Source organism: Peromyscus leucopus, chromosome 19 (assembly GCF_004664715.2).
Source record: "Peromyscus leucopus breed LL Stock chromosome 19, UCI_PerLeu_2.1, whole genome shotgun sequence".
Lineage (NCBI taxonomy): Eukaryota > Metazoa > Chordata > Mammalia > Rodentia > Cricetidae > Peromyscus > Peromyscus leucopus.
Genome location: NC_051079.1, coordinates 73980310 through 74001948, shown reverse-complemented (window position 1 = coordinate 74001948; position 21639 = coordinate 73980310). Strand labels below are relative to the sequence as shown.

Sequence of the window (21639 nt, the reverse complement as noted above, 5' to 3'; positions counted from 1 at the left end):
CTTTAATCCTTTCCTGTCTCCTATCCATATTCTTGGTAGTCTCTTTAAAATTCGGAGGTTTACCAGAGCATGTTTTGTAAAATTATATTTCAATAAATTTGAAAATATAAAGAATGAATTAATTCATAGACATATGTGACCTAACAAAATTAAATCAAGAAAGATACAAACAAGTGAGACAGATCAACAAGCAACTAAAAAGCTGATCAATGACATGATTAAATGAATTGACTACTAAATTCACCCTGAGTTTTTAAAAAAAGAACTAGCACAAATTCTTCAGAATAGTCCATGAAATAGAAATGGAAAGAATGTTATCATACTCATTTTTATAAAGCCAGTATTATGCAATATCAAAATTTGATAAGGAGAAAAACACACACACACACACACAGAGAGAGAGAGAGAAAGAGAGAGAGAGAGAGAGAGAGAGAGAGAGAGAGAGAGAGAGAGAGAGAGAACAATTCCCCTGATGAAGTGGATGAAAGAAAAAAAATATTTGCAAAAAGAAGTCAACATCCCACCAAAAATCAAACACTATGAACATATGTTACTGCATTCCAGAATGCAAGGATGGATTAATATATACGATTCAATAAATGTCATATAGCACAAAACAAAGTTAAGGAAATAAATTACATGATCATTTTAATTGATGTAGAAAGGTCTTTGATGGAGTCCAGCATCCCTTCATGATTAAAAACCCTGAAGAAACTAGAAGTAGAAAGACTGTGTCTTAACATAACAAAGGCCAACTGTGCCAAACCTAAAGAACTAAAAACAGTTCCCTAACATGAGGAACAAGAAGGACAAGCTCTCCAATTACATAATTTTCATTACAGTACTTGAAATATTAGCCAGAACAATAAGGCAAGAGAAAGGGGAAGAATGATACACATTGGAAAATGAAGCAGTTATTCCTACTTGCATAGGGTTTGACGCTACACTTTATCCCATGCTTAACACATCCTAAACACTTCACCAGAAAACTCTTAGAAATGATTTTTAAAAGGCCAGGAAACTAACAAGATATAATCAATACCAAAGTTGGCAGCATTTCTATTACATTAATGATCATGTTGAGAAAAGTCTAGGGCAATAACCCCATTCAAAATAGTTTCAAAAACTATTTCAAAAAATTTATATTCCTGGCATTTCATCTGTCAGCTGTTCAGCCTAAATTTATGTTGTGATCTGAGTTACTCTTGTATCCATTCCCTCCTGAAAACTGTTCTAACTTGTGTTTGCTTGTTTGTGTGTGTGTGTGTGTGTGTGTGTGTGTGTGTGTGTGTGTGTGTGTGTGTGCACTTTTGTCCTTGCATCCACACATGCAAATACAGAGGCCAAAGAGGAGGGTAGGTAGCTTCCTTTACTTCTCTCCATTTCTCTCCTTGAATGACAAGCTCCTATTAGAATCTCCATTGCTCTCAGTATGCCACAGACACATTAAAACAACGAGTTTACATGGAGTCCATGGAAGCCACAACATCGATCTTGTCACGGGAAATCTGATTACATTTCCTCTCTGAGAAGAAATCCAAGTCTTTCCCAAAAGGTTAGATTAAATCTCAAACCTCTCACACCATTTAATAGGCAGTGTTGTCCATCCTCAGAGTCGCTGTTAACCAGTTTGTCTATAATCTAGATACCCTAGCACATGCACAGTGACACCTTCTCCATCTTTCCCTTCCCACCACTGGAGCTATGCTATTTTTAATACACATTTCATAGAGTTGAGTTGGCCTCCTCCAACTTACTTTATTAATGTGCTGTTTTAACACTTCTGTACCAGAAGCTAAGGCACCAGGTACAACTTTTGTTAGTGGTGTGTGTGTGTGTGTGTGTGTGTGTGTGTGTGTGTGTTAGTGCACTTTTGTCTTTTCATCCATGACTGCAAATGCAGAGGCCAAAAGAGTATGTTAGGTGACTCCTTCTATTTTTTGGGACAGGGTCTCATATTTTTTTTTACATGTGCTCTGAGGATATGAACTCAGGTTCTCTTGATTTTATGGTAAGCACTCTTACCCACGAAGCCAACTCCTCAGGTACAAGTACTACTCTGCTTACTTAATCTGTGTTCATTTGTAGACCACACAGAGTACAAATTCTTCAAGCAGGACAGTGTTTATGAGGGGCCAACTTTTCTCTGAAGTCTGATGATGGTTTCAGTTTCTAATGAATTTCACTCATTATGAAGTATTAATGATGAAGGACAATGCTAGATCATCAGAACAGCAGTTATAAATCATAATAAAATATTTACTTTTAGATATCAAAACCTGATTTAACATGTAGTGCTTAGTACTAACCACCATTTGTCACAGTGGTATTATAGTTATTGAGCAGGAATGACAAAAAACATAAAATATGGGTCTGTAGGAATGACTTAGCTATTAAGGGCACTGGCTGAGCAACAGTGAGGACCAGAGTGAGGAACCCAGCATCCACGAAACAAGCTGCACAAGGGGATCTGACACACTCTTCTGACCTCATGGCAGCACAGGCATGTCCACCCTTACACATGCACGTGTATATACTCATGCCTAACCACATACATACACCAGAGTTTCTTAAGAATTATAAACACATCAAGCCATCAACATTACTGCCACAATTTCCCACTCTAATAGCTTTTTTTCTGTCATCATATTGTAAACTAAAAATGCCTCTTAGATTTTACAATTAAGTATAAATAACATTTTACTGTAACGTGTTTACCAAACTGGTTCCAGAAACAGATTTGTGCACCTTCTCTTCATGTCTTTTATTATCTTTCCATTTGCTTTAAAAAAGATCAATGTTTCCAAAACTCTCTGTTCTGATATGATTGTTCACAAAAGCATCAAGTTTTAGAGAAACAATATATTATTGAATTTCTCTATGTAGTGTACAAAATTCTGCTTACAAACTTCAATTTAATCTCACACAATTATTAGATATCCTCCCAAAGTTTGTGATAAAATTGTAACATACCACCATTAAAGATTGCAATATGGAATGAAAGCCATGATTCCAGGTACACATCGTATTCCATAGGTAGAGGTAATTTATTTCCTCCCTTGTGATGTGAACCACATCACAAGTCATCTACTTCAGTTTTCACTCCCAGGAATTATTGTACACTTTTATGCCATCATTATGTCTGCTTTGACTCAGCTGCATGATGATTTATTCATTGTGTGCAATTAGACATCACAATTATAATGAGGAGGATGTTGGATTGCTTTGCACTGGAGTTATTATTAGGCCCTGCACATTTGGTACAGAGTTTGTTTTGTGACGGATTTATGCATGTCTGCAGCCGCTGGTTAGTTTAGACACATTGTTCTTACAAAGGTACAATATTTGGCTTTGCTGCTGAATATTCCAAGTTCCAATAGAAGAACCTGCAGTAAACAAAGATTTGTGCCAAGTCTTAACAGGCAATATTGCCTGAAGATTGTGATTGGACGACTTCAAATGCTGATAGTTCAAGGTAACAATCTTCTGTCTTCATGTGGCAAACAGATAACACTCAATTTCACTGACAAATATAAACTACAATGACTGCAAAATCATATACATATACATTATATATATGATTACCAAATACCCTAAAACTCCACATGACTGCTGCATCGAGTCTTGTACCCAGGCTCATGGAAACTCACACTTTACAAAAGTGCAAATGGAGATCCTCAATGATTAAAAATCAAAGCTAAGTTGATTTCAACTAAAGCAATTATTTTGGCCTGAAAAACTGAAGGCACAGATTAATATATATTACTATTCTATGCACTTATGCATATGGAGCCTTCCTACTGATGCAATTTAAATGACTAAGTCAGTAATAAGAGTCCATTACAAATAATTTTTAAATACTAAAGTGATTTGGCTGCTGTTTTCTTTACAGTACAGTTGAAACCAAGGGAAAGATTTAAGAGAAAAGACGTGGAAGATGGAGGGAAAGATGGAGAGAGAGAGAGAGAGAGAGCTTATTACTCATAATACAATTTTATATTGTTTTCCTTGCCTCCCTGGAGGAGGAAACATATTTAAACCTTTTACCTATTCTGCACTATCATTACCATTCCCTGGAAAGTGCACTATGGAACAGTCCAGTCATTCCATATAACAAAGTGGCAGGTTTAACCAGCTCATGTTAAGATATGATATTAAATATGCATCATCCTATTACAGCTTTTGTTTAAACAACAATCCTTTTGTAAATAGCTTACCTCAGGTTTTTCCCTGAAACTATCTGACATTAATTTTTAAATTATAAACACACATCCATTTGCCAAAATCATATCCACACGGTGATGCTTCACTGTTGTTTTGCAATAATAAAAATTACTTAATTTGAAAGATAATTTCTTTATGTAGAAAAGGAATACAGAGTCATAACATAAAAATGGGCATGAATTTAGGTAAAGCACAATTAGTTAAAATTGAATATATACAGCCTTCAAGTAACTCACTATTGTTTTTATACTCTCAGCAACAACTCCTCAATTATATAAAAATCAAAAGAGAAATAAGCCAACTGTGGTAAGATAAATAGCAACATCCTCCCAAGGTACATTCCCTAGCCTGTTGTAGAATATCATTTTAAGATGTATTACATTTGTTTATGCTGTGGAACATTTGTTTAATGAAGCAAAGATGAGTTGCATTCTTTTATGTTGCATTTGTTTAACTTTGTGAAGCTGTGTTACTGTGCCTGTCTAAAACACCTGATGGTCTAATAAAGAACTGAACGGCCAATAGCAAAGCAGGAAAAAGGATAGGCGGGGCTGGCAGGCAGAGAGAATAAATAAGATAAATCTGGGAGGAGAGGAGAAGGAACAAGAGAACAAGGAGAAGGGGATGCCAGGGACCAGCCACCCAGCCACTCAGTCAGCCATGGAGTAAGAGTGAAAGTAAGTTATACAGAAGTAAGAAAAGGAAAAAGCCCAGAGGCAAAAGGTAGCCTGGATAATTTAAAGTTAAGAAAATCTGGCTAGCAACAAGTCAAGCTAAGGCCTGGAATTTATAAGTAAGAAAAAGTCTCTGTGTGTGATTTATTTGGGATCTGGGTGGAAGGCCTCTGCTAAAGAGCAAAGAGTAAAGAACTTAAGGGTGAAAAACAACCAACAACACTAGCCCACCAATAATAATCAAAGAAAAAGAGGCCATCAATTTGAGAGAGATCAGGGATGCTGAGGTGTTTTAGTCTGATTTCTCTGTTGTGATAAACACCAGGATCAAAAGCTAGGTAGAAAGGGTTCACTCGTCTTACATGTCCCTATCACAGCTGATCACTGGGAAGTCAGGGCAGGCACTTCAGGCAGGAGCCTGGAGTCAGGAACCGACTCAGACCCCATGGAGGAGCACTGCACACTGGGCTACTCCCCAAGTCTTTCTCAACTTGCTTTCTTATTCTACTCAGGGCCTGCTGTGTGGTGGTATTGTGTTCCCCAAAATATTGTGCACCCTAATAAACTTATCTGGGGTCAGAGAAAGAACAGCCACTAGATACAGAGGCTAGAAAATGGTGGCAGTCACATCTTTAATCCTAGCACTCCAGAGGTAGAAATCCATCTGGATCTCTGTGAGTTCGAGGCCACACTGGAAACAGCTAGGCATAGTGACTCATGCCTTTAATCCCAGAAAGCCAGCCTTTAATCACAGGGAGTGATGGCAGAAAGTAGAAAAGTTTATAAGGCATGAGAACCAGAAACTAGAAGCATTTGGCTGGTTAAGCTTTTAGTTGGTTAAGCTTCAGGCTTTCAAACAGCAGTTCAGCTGAAAGCCTTTGGGATGAGGACACAGAAGGTTCCGGTCTGAGGAAACAGGATCAGCTGAGGAATTGGCAAGGTGAGGTGGCTGTAGCTTGTTCTGTCTCTCTGATCTTCCAGCATTCACCCAATACCTGGCCTCAGGTTTGATCTTATTAATAAGAACTTTTAAGATTCCTGCTACACCCCAGACTTGCCTACAGGCCACCTGATTATTCAGTAATTCAGTAATCAAGGTTCCTTTTCCCAGATGACATTAGTTGGTGTCAAGTTGACAGAAAAACAACAAAATAAAAATAAACAATAAAAAAAACAAACAAAAACCCCACCAACTAGCTCCAGGATACTGCAAAAATGAGGATTTGCCCACTGGAACTTGTCACACAAAGTCCATCAACAGCTAAGTGGCCACTGGGCAGGAAGTGGTGGAGAGATTCCACTGTGGCCAATTCATAACTACACCTGAGGTATAACAAAGCAATCAAATGTCTTAAGCAGTGGCATATTTACGGCATATTGATTAATTGCTTTCCGAAATTGTAAATGAATTTTAATTATTCCACCAGAGAAAACAATGTGAGTAAACTTATTTACTTAAATACAACTGATCTCTTCAGAAAGTCTTAGTTTTAGCTTTTAATGTTTTACTAGATCAATACATATTCCATGTAGAAAAGGCAAAAAACTAGTAATAATCTAAAATTATTGGTAAAAACTGAATTATATTTATGTAGAAGTGGATATTTCATATTAAATATTTATCCACTATACTTACAAGAATATATGTATAGTGTAGATGTCTTTTGTTAACTGCTTTATTTTAGCATCTTATGTTAAAAATAGTTTGATACAATTCTCAACTACAATATTATCTTAATAAGGAGCACGTACATTTTCAGAACCATTTAAGTATTCAACTTAATAACATCACATTTAGGCTAGCAATTTAATCCCAGGCTTAGGAGGTAGAAGCAGGCAAATGTCTGTGAGTTTGAGGCTAACTTGGTCTAAATAGAATTTCAGGCCAACAAGGGTTCTCTCAAAACAAACAACCAAACAAGAAATGTCTCATATTATATTATTTGTTTAGTTTTATTTTAATATTTATATTTCATTTTAATTATGCATGTGTGTACATATATGCACATGTGAATGCAGGTGCCTGTGGTCTGTGACATTCATGAGGGCAACAGACATCTTGGAGCTAAATGGTACACATAGCTGTGATTCTCTTGGTATGGGTGTTGAGAATTGAACTTGAATTCTCAGCCATAGCAGTATGAGCTCTTAACCACTGGGTCATCTTTCCAGTTCCAATCTTCATTGTTTTAAACAAATGATTTGCTAGAGTATAAATCTAGTTAATGTTAAAAGGTATTTTAAAATGTAATGGTACATGTTTTGATATGTTGTATTGAATTGTCCCTCATGAAAGTTGTTTTTCCAATAGAACTACAAAAGCTTTAGCCTCACTTTGTATCTTAGTTGGGGTTTCAATTGCTCTGAGGAAATACCATGATTGCAGCAACTCTTATAAAGGAAAACATTTCACTGTTGTTGCTCACTTAAAATTCATAGGTTCAATCAATTGTCATCAAGGTGAGACATGGCTGAGTGAAGGCAGACATGGTTCTCTAGCTGTAGCTGAGAGACCTATGTCTTGCAGGCAACAGGAAGTGGTCTGAGTGTCACACTGAGGGAAGCTTGAGCAAAGAAACCTCAAAGCCTGCCATCAGGGTGACACAATTCCTCCAACATGGTCACACCTCCTAATAGTGCCACTCCCCTTAGGGGCAATTTTATTTCACACCACTGTACTTTGCCATCTCCAAACTTGGTTCTTCATTTTCTAAACTAATCTGGTGGATGAAGATCAAATGTCGTGACTGAGTGCACACCCTTCTGTTACTGCTGTATCTGGGCTCATTTCCCATATAGACGGCCATATGTACTACTTTATGATTAACTATTTACTTTTTTTTCCTTTTATAATATAGTAATCATCCTTCTCTTACTGCACTATTAAGTTTTTATTTCTTATAGAGTTAAAAACAAGGGTTTATTTTGAGGCTGCTCACCCATTCATCTTTCCCTTTGCATTTCAGCTATAATAGCTTTTGTTCAATACAAATATTAAATATCATACATTTAAATTTAGTGATTTTTATCACCTATGTTATGTTTTGTGTCTATTTTAGAAAGACTTGCCAAAATATGACATAAATTCAGCAATTTTCTCAGCAAATTTTATGTACTGTTGATATTTAAATCTATGCCATCTGGTATTTATGCTTCTGTATGACATATATGGTAAATATTTCCTACATTAATAAAGTGCTTTTAATCTACTTGAAGCACAGCAATTGATAATGGTGTGATATTGAAATCTACCTTACCAAGACATCAATTTATACTTAGGAATAATCATAACTGATAGCTTATCTTTCTCTACAACTTACAAATTAGTTGGTGAAACACAGATTGAATGTGGTCACTCTGGGGCTCAATAATAATCCCAGGTTTGTTTTTGTGCCTGACATCATCTTTCTGGGGGAAAAATGTTACTATTGAATAAACATCATAGTGATATCTGTGCTTACTCTAGGTTACATGCTCATGTCTAAGGTTTTGGGTCTCAGAACGGCAAATAAGAGAGAACAAGCAGAATTTGTTTCTGGGGGTTGGATTATCCCACTTAATCTTTTGTAGGTCCATTGATTTACCTGCAAATTTCATGGTTTGATTTTTATTTACAGCTCAACAGTACTCCACCATGTATATATACCACATTTTCATTATCCATTAATCAGTTGAAGGACTCATTGCAATGTGAAATAGTGGAATTTAGAACCAACAGCTTCTAACTAGGAGGGAATCAAAATGTGGTTCTGTAAACCTAGTCTACTATTTGTGGACTATGAGGTCATGGACCCTAGAGGAGAACCTACTCCTGCCACTCTATTGAGCCAGTATACTTTACAACTGCAGTCTCAATGTTTATCATCAGTGTAGAGGAGAATCATTGACTCCAGGAAGCCTCATATAAAACAGGAAAGAGCCAGTGCACACATACAAACTCACACACTTAATCATGTGTCCGTACACATACTTGTGTGGATACATGCACACAGGTACACTCATAATGTCTATGCTATTCTTTGCCATGTGATGCTCTGTGCCACTTTCAGACACTGTCATTCATCACAGAAACAGGCATAAATTCTGTACATCCATTACTCTAAACTCCAAATTTTCCTCTTATGACAGAGGTAATCTATACATATTGTGTTATTAGCAACAGACAATAGAATAATATACTATGAACAAAAACAACTACAGTCATCAACATCATTCACACTGCAATTACAGATTTGCTGCCAAACTCATGTTACATAAGCCATACTAGGTGAGGAACTTGAAGCTTCTTCAATGAGACACCTTGACAGATATATAGGAGCCCCCCTGGAATTATTCTAAACCACTCAATTTCAAATAGAAGCCCACTTTGCATTTTCTTATACTTTCTGAACCTTATCTAGTAGAACTTGGTTTCAATAAATAAAGCAATACACACACAGTTCATTTTGCGGCTTCCCCCTTCTGTGCACAAACACAATCCTAAACAATAGCAAATGAAGGGAAGCAAAGCATCGTGATAGAAATCTCTAGGAATATTCAATCTTCTAATGATGATGTAGTAAAATGCAACCTACAGGGTCACTTACAAGTGAGGAATTATTTTTGAACACTTCTGGAATCTGTAACGTCCAAGACTGACATACCAGCGTATTCAGTACATGGTAATAAGCAGTTGATAGGTCAAAACACCACATTTGGTCCTCACACATTGGGAGAAGGGGTAGAACCACTTTCTGAGGATATTGTCCACAACGCCCAAGCCCATTAATGAGTGTTTGTCTTTGGAATCTAATCCTTTTACAAGGGTCCCTCTTCCTAAAGGTTTCATTATGGTTATTAGAATTTTTAACATATGGAATTTGAAGGATTTATAGAAATCATCCCCCCTTTCACTTGACAAACTGACCATATTTTGTGCAACAACAGAGAACATTCAGTAAGACATGCAAGAAAACCCAGATCACACACCAAGACTTTAGCAAAAGCTAATTGGAATGAATGTAATGATCGCAGAAACTGTTATTATAACACCCCTCACTCCAAGACAAGTAAACATGTGCTCCTATGGAGGAACTTAATGGATTGGGTGGACCTTCCTTCAATCTTGAAGGAGCATCCTGTATCCTATGGACTGACTGTTAATTGGTAGTCACTAAATGGCTTTAATATCTCATATAGTCACAGGCACTGAAATGCTATATTTTCGCTCAACTATACTTAGGTGGTAGGTTCATAGCATGACATAACATACCATTTCTTATATACATGCAGATTTATAGATACGTAGAATTCAATAATCCATTTTAGAGGTCAAAAGAACCTTAGGTGTTAGCTGAAATGTCCTGCTATTCCACATATTGTCAATCTTTCCAATTGATTATTTTCCACATAAAAATACCAAAGTGTAAACTATGAGGTATTCATTTTGATAACTGTAGCATCCCATGTACCTAATACCTTTTTTGTATGATTATTACAAGTCCTTTAATTATATAGCTAAATGTGTTTCCCTCATAAAAAAAAGTTATTGCCTCATCTTGCACTTGAGTAAAATACAACCTTGAATCGTAGTAGATGTTTTAAATTTAGCAATATATTTTTCATTTATCTGTATTAAATTTTACAGCACAGATAAAAATTGCAGACTTTTCATGATATTTAAGAGATCCCATAGTAGTTTGCCATTCCATATTTTTGACAGTAAATTAGATAGGGGATCTCAGTAAGTCATGATTACAAATTGAAAAGAATATTTTAAAATTTCCTCACACTGGGGGCCAGGTTAGATGGCTGAGCATCTAAAAATGTGTTTGCTACACAAGGCTGATGATCTGTTTGTACCCTGGAAGGAAGGAACCAACTCCACAATGTTGTCCTCTGACTGCCACGTATGTACGACAGGACACCCTCACCACTCATGCACATGTATCATACAAGCCTTAGCAATATGGAAAACATAAAACCATCACACAAAATCATGGTTAATTCTAGCCCATCAATGTGAATATTACCTGAACATCTCTTCTTGTAGTGAGAATACTTACTATTCATTTCTTAGCATTTCACAAGAGAAAAAAATATATCATCATTGACTAGGTGCAACAGTTCTATAATGCACATACTTCTAAATATGTTACATATGGCAAATGCATAACTCATTATGTAAACAAAACACAGTAAACAGAATGCTGAGGCCAAAATATCTAAGATGATAGATCTCATATCAACTGTATTCCACAAAACATATAAATTGCAATTAAACACTTTTAAAATTCAGACTCTAGAAGCCCTTATCAAGGGTACACTGCACTGAATGTGGCTGAGTAATGTAACATGAGTCACAACTACACTAAGAATTTCTTCATATACTAGTCTAGAAAATATGCGATTATTTTTCAAATGCCATGATGAAATAAGGATCCAAGACTTCCAGCATTTTAACCAACCACTGAGATGAAGACAAGAGACTTCACCGTGTATAAACAGCCCATAACTGGGCAGGATAGCGGACTCATTTAAAGTCCGTGGTCCTATTTAGAAAGATCAAGTGACATTCAAGGATTCTGGTACTACCGAATGGCCCAGCTGCATAATTGGAAAGGAATTTAAAGAAAAAAGTATTTGGGTGTTTTGTAAAATAATTGTCTAAAACTTTCAACAACTCTGAACTAAAAATCTTGGCACCCTGTGCTGTTTACAACAAGAGATGTCTTAGAAGGCTCTGGATTGCTTTTCTCTTTTCCATTTAAGCAAAATGCATAGCTTCAAAATATAAGGTTCTTTCTTACCCGTTAAAGCTGAATTTCTTGGGATTTTCTTTCATATGCATATATTTGTGAACCACAAAATAGCCTAAGCTCCCTAAGAATGTCCTAATATATCTGTTCATACAGCTCATTATTTATTAAACTGTAGTTTTCAAAATTAAAAATTAAAAAACAAACATGTACTTTGCAGTAACTTTGAAGATCATTCAGTCACTTAGGCATCTTCTGATTTTTTTCCTAATTCTCTGCCTTGTCAAGCGGTTCTCTCTCCCCTTACTTTAATTGTGACTCTGCAGTTGCAAGCCTGTCCAGATAAAAAGAGTCTGCAACAGAAGTGTACCAAAACCAACATCTCAAACATTTTATGAAGTTTCAAAAAACGATATTTAAACTCAAGCTTCATCAGAAACTTCAGCATCACCCCCATATACTTGGAAAGAACTAAACCGAAGGCCAACAAAATCCATCATTTCCCAATGGAAGAGAATGCACTCACTTAAGCGAGGTTATGATGCACATACGGAAATAAGTACTCAGAATGTGATACGCAACTCTCACTGCATGGAAATGAGGGAAAGGAGCCTCACTGGTGTTAACCACTTATTAGGGAACACCCCTGCTGTGCTCAGGCTGCGTGAAGAAAACCCCATTAGCAGCTGAGGAGCCTGGCGGCCTGGGATACTTCTGAAGGACAAATAGTCTAGTAAGGGAAGCTTACGTTCTTGAAAGGATGTGAAGAGCATCTGAAACCTGCTGTTGCGACTGCCCTCATCTGCCCACATGCGGATCACCCCCAGGCCGGTGCGCAGCATCACGTCGTTGGCCACCGTGCTACAGAACTTGGCCTTCAAGTCCTCCACCGAGCTGCTCCCATCATACACAGCCACAAAGTTCCTCTTGCATTCATTTGAATTCTGCATCTCATAGTCCAGGAAACGCAAGTAAATCTGTAAAACCAAGATAAAACAATCTGTTCATTTCAAAAATGTAGAGCAATGCTTGGACCTCCTCTTTTCTTTTCGGTCTCACAAGACAGCCTTGATTGCAATCAGCCCCATTATTTCCCCCTGTGGTCCACAGGCAGATAAACTAGTGCAAAGCAAATTATCTCTAATATTTCTTTGCAAGTGTTATTATGCTGTTAAAAAAAAAAAAAACAACTTAGCTGTGCCATTTCCTTTAGCTAAGTAGTTTTTGCCCAGATGATTCTGATGTCATCTTGTGATGTATCTGAAATCAGCTATTAGCTTTTAAAACTTACATTCTATTTAGCTTTGGATATGGTAGTACTTTAAATATTTCTTTAGGTATTCTTGTTCAAGTGCCCTTGTTGTTTTGTTTATTGTTTGTTTGTTTGTTTTGTTTGTTTGTTTTTCCAGACAGGGTTTCTCTGTGTAGCTTTGTGCCTTTCCTGGGACTCACTTGGTAGTCCAGGCTGGCCTCGAACTCACAGAGATCCGCCTGCCTCTGCCTCCCAAGTGCTGGGATTAAAGGCAAAACATATTGAAAGACAGCTTTTGATTTTAATCTAAACAATTACACTTATTCAGCTTTGCAGTGGAGCATATCAAAATATTTTAAAAGGCCAATCTAGCTATTTTCATCATACTTACAATCAAAGCACTTAGCTCAATCTCCACAAAAAAAAAAAAGTTAAATTAGCATTTAGCACTTAGTGAGTACAATGTACCGTGACACCAATTCATATGTCATCATTAAACACTCTCAACAATTTTGTGACTCACATGTTGGTGTCCTCAGATGTGACAACTACAAGTCAGATGTGAGACCTCTGACTCCACAGTCTACACTGCTTCCTCAAGGACACACTGTGTCTAACACACTGGTTCTTGGTGAGGAGAAGTTATCTGATTCTCTTCCAGTGTGTATTCAGAATCACAAGTGATTGATTCCAACAGGATCCGAACAAAGGACATGTTTGCTCATTCATCCATCCTTTCAGCAATATTCATAGCCTCGACTTTCAGTTGGTCACAGTCACAGTTAAAAGCATTGTGCAAATGTGTAAACAAGGAACGAAGCACTGAAAACATGTGTTTAAATCATGACACCTATATAGAATGTAAAACTAGGAATTCTATACAATAAATGTAAATGAAACAAATCAGTGAAGGTGCAATAAGAACAATATCTGAACGAAACTTACCTCCTTTGAACACATCAATTGCTTGTTTATATTTTATTTTGTAATCATACATATCTATAGGCTATTTTGGTTAAATTAGATTTACTTCTTCTAGCATGCATACAAACTAAAGGTATACATTTATTTTAAGTTCATATTCATCTTTTATATTCATTTTTTGTTGTTATTTCAAAAACTATGAAATTTATGGGACAACTTTTTCCCCAGATCTGGAAATGTCTATCCTAAGTTTAAATTTTCATTATTTTAGTTAATACAAAAATATTATTGCCCTTGAGTATTATTATAAAATAGATATTGGACCCTGTAGTTTCTCTTAAAAATCAGTTGTATGCCTTGTCTCCTGAAACAAGATTTTTTAACAATCTCCTAAACACTTCGTGTGTCTATTAGTTTCAGTCTCTGCCATGTGGTTTAAGTCTCAACCCAGCCAAACTTAACACTTTTATGTACAAAGTCAATGATTCTATGCCTCCAGCCCAAATCCTTACCTGAGACATAGTACAACCATTGAGAAACTTTGCTCAGGCAAATGTCTTCCCTCTTCCTTCCAGCAGTGTGTTTCTTTTCCAACACCTCAAGCTTTGTGCTCCAGGGGCAAACTTTAACTTGAAGGAATTGGTCCCTACTGTTCGTAGCAACTTCTTCCCAGTGTGTCAAGGTTAAGTTCAGTTGCTATCTTCCCAGGAAACACCCCCCTACTGGGCTGACTCCCTTATTTTAGAAGTCTTTACCTTTACACCCTCCAGACTCAATTAGAACTGAGCATATTTCACGCTACAGTTCCTGTGACACTTCCTTTCTACTCAACTAACTAGAACTTCCATTTTCCTTACTAATTTCATTTGTTCAGCATTCATCAAGTGTTTATTGGCTGTCCACAAACCCAACATTGTTTTAAGTGTTATAAATAATAAATAAGCACACGTTACCTTCAATAGTAAGAGATGTTTAAAATAACTCTCAAAATAAACTATGACATATATATATATATATATATATATATATATATGAAGAATATGAAGTATAAGAAAATACATTGTACACCTGTGTGAGTTGGAAATGAACTGTGATAGCTCGCACCAGATCACCCTGACATAACTTTGAGGAGAAAGAACAGACATAGAGAGATATGAGGAAATGAATTGAGCAACTATGGACAATTGGAGTTTTACTTTGTTTCTCATACAACAAAGGTTTCATATGTAGGATTTCTGTAACTTTCCAGCTACTCTGGGTGAATTTTAAGTTAGCTGACTCATCAACACCACACACAACACATAGTCTAAGGAAGTACCCTCTGTCACCATGTCCCCGTCATTGCTTTATGTTATTTGACAAAAATACTAACTACTACTCCCCTCATCGGTGTGGAGTTTATTCTTCCCAGCATAATAAAATTTCTGAAGTTATCCATAGTGTCCCAGAAATGTTCAGATTAAGAAAGCCTGATTTTGTTTTGTTTTTTTGGTTTTTGTTTTTGTTTTGTTTTGTTTTGGGGAGGCATAACTTTTTTCAGTACTTGAGTTTTTGAAGATCCTGCTAGCCAAAAGAGGGAAGGAAGTCTTTCCCTAAAAGCTTGGTAACTCTTTTGCCTTTTTTTTTTTTTTGCTGGAGATATTATATTTAAGTGTTCAGGGGAAATCTGGGAGATGTTCTTAATTCCTTCTTCTTCCCTGTTCTCCAAGTCCAGTCACTCTGTTTTTTGCCAAACATCACCTCTGCCTACATGGGTAGGGTGGCTTGGTGGGGACATCAATGTATAAAAGTGTGACTAGTTAGAAGGTTGCTCCACAAATAAACACAGTTATCCTTGTTAAGATTAATTTGTGGGGACAGAGGTGAACTGAACACTTCTTATGTAGACAAATCAGATACAGGGATCTTTTGAAAACTGTACTTCCATTTTAGGTTTGAAACCAGGTGGGTTGTGCTGTTATCTCACTGAAGAGAGCAAGGAAGAAAGAAAAGAATGGATACTCAAGAAAAGAATATGGCCGGCTCAGTTTGCGGTACCAACACTAGCACAGTGGCCCTACCCAGTGCTTTAACAGAACCAATAACACCATTACATGTTATTGTTTCTCTAAATGATCATGTCAAACTAACATTTTAAATATTCATATCTGTAGAGTTGTGGGGCTCCCACCCTTGCTCAAAGACATTTCTTCTAATGGATAATGGACAACACAGTAACATATTTCTTCTCAAAGTGCTGAATGTCCCTGCAAATGCTCAGTCGTTGATAAGACAATTGCATGTTACCTTTCAGGCTCAGGAAACATTGCAGAAAGGGGGTAGAAAGCGTGTCTGAGCCTAGGGTGGCAGTAAGTGACATGAAATGCTGCTTTTTGCACAAGACATGGCTCTTGTATACATGAACTCACTGCAGCAATGGTTATCTGTGTAAGTTCTATGCAAGATCAAGTTAATTAAGAAAATTCGGCGGGGAGGTGGGGAGGTGGAGAGGTGAGGAAGTGGGGAGGTGGGGAGGCGGGGCTTTCAAGAGTCAGCTCTGGTTGAGGTGCTATTGGCAGCTGATGGTCTCTGGGAACAGGAATAGTTAATTCTTTAGACACATGGCCAATAAAACACCTCAGTGGATCATCCAATGCCCATTCACATGGATGGAGAACCAAGTGGATTCAGAAGGTTCAAATAAATAAATAAATACAAGAAGAGCATGAAGTTGGAAAGATGTGGTAGGGGGTGTCTTGGGGAATGTTAGAGTGAGCAATTGAGGTGTGGCTATGACCGAGTTACAGCTATACCACTATGGAATTTTCAAATAATAAATAAAATTAATGAAAAGAACATAAATCTGAAAAAGGTTAAATCTAAATTTTTGACATATGCAGTGCTGTGTCTTTCACATATTCACATGAACTGCTCTTTAAAAGATGGCATTTTTCAGATGATCTTCATTAGAAAGCTGGAGAAGAGACTAAAACCATAACTTGCTTAAGAAAAATAATTAGATGAATCTGAGCACCTGGAATAAGAATTGTAAGCTCTGTGTTTTAGATTCTTTTCATCATGTGGCTTTGCTGTATCCTGAATAACAGTCAGCAACCTGAAAGCTCTATAAAAAATTGATTGAAAATCTGCCAATTTTTTGCAAGGTAACAAAAATGTTAGATGCAATAAAAAGTCAGAAAACACATATATTCTAAACTACTCAGCAATAAGCCCAACATAGTTTATCACTCTCAAAAGAACATACACATTCAACAGAGAAGCAGACAGTTTTACCAGCAAGGGAAACACCCACCAGAACAGGTGGCATATCACAGTCCATTTAAAAAAAAAATACAACACAAAATGGATCATGGATATAAGTAGTATTACAAAGTTTAGCAACAACATATATACCCACAGAAAGAAAAGTAGTGAAAGAAAATGATTAACCAAATCAAGAGGGAATAAAAACAGGAAGCAGTTTTTCACTTGGCACTTTCAAGTCCAGATGTTTCAGTGGCATGATAAGCCTGAGCACTTTTCTGCGAGCAGAAACACAGACTTGAATAGCAGTTCATTGTTATTAGAGAGGAGTCTGTGTCATGTATTGGCAATCACTCTTGGCTTCAATTAATACTTTTTTACAGTGTTTGACACAGATTAGTGCAACAACTGCAGATTGGTGCAAGAACTGTTGAAGGCAAAGAAAATTGAGATTTAGAAAAGTTGAGTCACATTTTTAAAGTGAAACAGGACCATTGCACTTTGGATCTGCCTGACACCAAAGCCCCTTAAGATCCTCATTGCATCCTATGCAGTCTTACAAAAAACATTTACTAATTGTTCAAATGTTGTATATTCCCAGAGGGAAAGTTATTATCTTAAAGAAAACAAACTTTAACAAAATAAAAATAAATTGGGAAAAAAATTATAAAGTCAGGTATTTCCATTTTCTAAAAGAGGCTCTGAAACATTTTGATGAATAAATAAATAAAACTCAGAGATAATAAATGTGCCCTTATGAAATAAATGACTATCTTAAATTAAAAAAAAAATCTTTAAAATTAGGGCCGTTTAATGTTGGAGTGATTAGAAAGTCAATCTGCATACTGGGTCCAAGCTTTGCCTTTGACGTTCTGCCATGAGTCTGCCTCACCCATGTAGTCACTGACTGGCATGTGTTCATGATGAGCAGTGATGGGCAGTACCTGCCTTTTACATATTTCTGTATCCAAAATTGTTTTTTCCCACATAGAACTCTGTCTATGAAGGAAGCACACAACTGCCCTTTACCAGATTTTGTATAAATGCTCGTGAAGCATTTATGATTATTTTGACCTTCAATTTTTCTACTTAATAGGGAAATAAATTGTAGATGTATGGTACTGGCTTCATCAGAATGAGAGCTGTCTGTCCATAAGCTAAATTTCTTTAAGGAAAAAAAATACTGATCAACATTTTTCTCACTAGCTACAGTCTCTGCCATATATAATTGATCCTTGTAGATTTCAAAAATATCTTCCTGGCCTTGCAGGACAACTGCCAATGGCCTCCCATAAAATTTAAATTAAAAAAAAAACAACCTTGTCACTGTGTATATTTATGAGAATAAACTTAGCTATTTGTTTATGCAGAAGAAGAAATAAAGATAATATTAATTATATAAACAATATACAAGCCCACTTAATGCAGTGAACATCTAAAAGTGTTAATTGCATTTCTTAAGTATAATATGGTAGACATTTTATTTAATTATCTTCTCCTTAGAAAATTAATCCAACATCTGGAAAAATGGTTCAGTGGTGAAAAGCACGTTTTGCTCTTACAGAAGACCCAAATTCAGTTCCCAACACCCACTGCTAGGGGCTTATATCTACCTAGATCTCCTGCTTCAGGGGATCTAATTCCTTCCTTCACTCATGTGAACACACACACACACACACACACACACACACTCGCATACATATGCACACACACACATTCACAAATCCCTAATTAAAAATGAAATAATATAAAAATAAAACAAAGCAAGCATTGATCATCTACTGTATCTATAATTTCAATGATTTTTAAAAAACCTTTATACCACAAGCTTGGGTCTAGGCCAAGTATGCATACTGATTTTCTAACCATAACAATATGTTAATGTGAATTAGTCCCATTTTAAAGACATTAAGATAGTTCTTATGACGGGAATAAGTGTATAAGATTTGTGACACAATGTTTCTGAGCAAAGGACTTATTTCAGGTAGCAAATGAAAAAATAAGAAAGAAAAACTCTCTAGTCCCTCTGTGAAGGAACGAGAGAATGATAAACAGAGTAACATATAACTCTAGTGAAATAGTCAGATCGAAATCTCTTCTCAGTGAATCATTTTGATGCATCCTTCTTTTTAATCAATCACAGAGATTTGGAACTGACAGGATGATTCATTGAACAAGACATGGAAAACTTCAGAACATATAAAACGTTTCTGGGATTATCTGTTTTCCAAATCGCACTAATATGGAAGAAAGTGCCATGTTTATATGCAAAGCAAGTAATTTTATCAGAACTTACTAAGTAATACATTCACAAAGAAATTTTAATACCAGCAGCTCAGAAGTTCCTCCTCTCCTGTCATACTGCTATGAAAAACACATATCAAGGCAATTATCTGAGACCCAACAGAAAGCTTATTCACAACAAATAAAAGTTGAGCCATCTGTGTGTCTGACACATGTTATTCACAGTTTCAAGACCACTGGACGTCTTGATGTTTGAACCACAGTCTAAAAGCATGTGCCCAGGGCTTTGTGCTTACTATTTGTGACTGGACAGGTCAGGATTATAACAGGTAGAATATTAGATGAATTTGGAAGGTTGAAAAATCTCCAGTTGGGAAACACAAATAAAAAAGTAAATAAAACCGGTTCAGGTATAAAAATATTAAAGTGATTTTTGGACAGCTATAGAAAATTCCAAAACATTTGAGTACCCCTCTATATTCTCACACCCTACATCTAATATTTCATTTTAAAAGTTATACTATAATTTCTTGGCTATTATCTACTACATTAATATTTTCATTTTCATCTTTTTCTCATATTTTGAGATAACAAAGGCAGATTCAGTCCTTAGAACCTTTCAGACTTTTTCTGGTTTTCAATTCTGGTCATTACCCCTTTCTATTGTTACATAAGAAATGACCTCAACCTTAGTAGATCCATTTAAAATGATCGGTTTACTAGGGCACAATCCCCAGGTGAGAAGGACTCTTGATTTAGATTTAACTGTCTTTTCAAAGCCTGGAATTCCAAGTTCTTGCATTTCCAAGATCAACCCCACCTTTCACATCCTTCATTCCTAGAACAGCTCATTAGTCTGCTGACTCCAAGTCTCCCTCTTCTGTCTGTAAGGAAAGGTCTGTTGTGTGATTATATTAAACTAAACTATAGGAGCAAGTGGGTAGGGGGTCAAGATATGATGGGGAAATCCACAGAGACAACTGACCCAAGCTAGTGCGAACTCATGGACTCTAGACTGACAGCTGGGGACCAAACTGGGTCCTCTGAATGTGGGTGACAGGTGTGTGGTTTGATCTGTTTGTGGGGCCCCTGGCAATGGGACCAGGACCTATCCTGGGTATGTGAGCTGGCTTTTTAGAGCCCATTCCCTATGGTGGGATGCCTCACTCAGCCTTGATGCAGTGGGGAGGGGCTTGGCCCTGCCCCAACTTGGTATGCCAGCCTGTGTTGACTCCCCAAGGGAGGCCTTAAGGAGGAGTGAATAGGGGGTGGGATGTGGAGGATGTGTGTAGGGGAACCTGAGAAGGGGAGGCAGGGGGAACAGTGGTTGGCATGTAAAAAGGAAAAGAAATAAATAATAATAAAAAAAAAAACTCAGCCTGGACACCTCCCTCTGCTCAAAGTCATCTGATTGACAATTTCACTGGTATCCCTCAAGCACCCTTTACTGAGTAATTTAATTTACTGCAACCAAATGTGTGCTGTTTGGACATACTTACAAAGTGAGAACTGGGACTGGAAATTGGGGACATTTCATAAGCTTTTGCCACACACACAAGTAAGCTTGATGTTTTATGAAATACAGACCTACTTTTCATCTTCTGACATTGACTTGATGATAAGTAGATTTACAATATTTCAATTTGGTTACAAATTGAAATTTAACTTGAAATAAGAAAATTATGTATAGATAACAAAAGGTAGATTTTTATCCCCCCAAAACATTAATTATTCACTCTTCTTGGCATATGTTTGGTGAAACTTTTGATCCTATCTCCTGTGATACTTGGGTGAACTTTATCATTTTCCTGAATATAGTAGTTCTGAGATATCAGACTGGGCCAGGAGTTCTGAGATATTATCCTTGCTGCAATCCCTGCTACTAGAGAGCTAAATGTCTGAGCTAGTCCCAAAACATATTTTTATGGGACTTGGGTTTTAACGGGATTTTCATGTAATATTATTCAAAATTACTTGATTTTTAATTATTATACAATACCCCTGCCAAATTCTTCTCTCATTCCTCCCCTGGAATATCATTTGATTTCCATCATTAACACCAAGCCCTTAGTATATTGAATTCAAAGCTGTTTATGTCTAGTTTCAAATAGAAAAGTGCAGTTCCTAGAACAGTGTAGATTAAGGAGATGACTGTTACGCTCTTTCTTTCTAGATACAGCTTATCTTAAATTTCACACAAGTTTTCTAAATACTGTTTGTGATAATTTCAATTATCATATATTTAATCTTTATAATGTGTTGTGTTTATACTTATCTCTCATTACCCTGTCCTATCCGCTACGACCTTTAATGCCCTTTGGTAAGTAGTCCCTCTCCCATT

At 36.6% G+C, this 21639-nt stretch overlaps 1 protein-coding gene across 4 annotated transcripts in view; it reads right to left on the bottom strand.

Moving 5' to 3' along the window:
• Neto1 (neuropilin and tolloid like 1) overlaps window positions 1-21639 on the bottom strand; it is a 114217-nt gene that overhangs the window by 14672 nt on the left and 77906 nt on the right. For all 4 annotated transcript variants that reach the window (XM_028873860.2, XM_028873861.2, XM_028873862.2 and 1 more), the window contains exon 7: window positions 12384-12612. In XM_028873860.2, the coding sequence (XP_028729693.1) occupies window positions 12384-12612 (229 nt within the window). The remainder of the gene's footprint in view (window positions 1-12383; window positions 12613-21639) is intronic.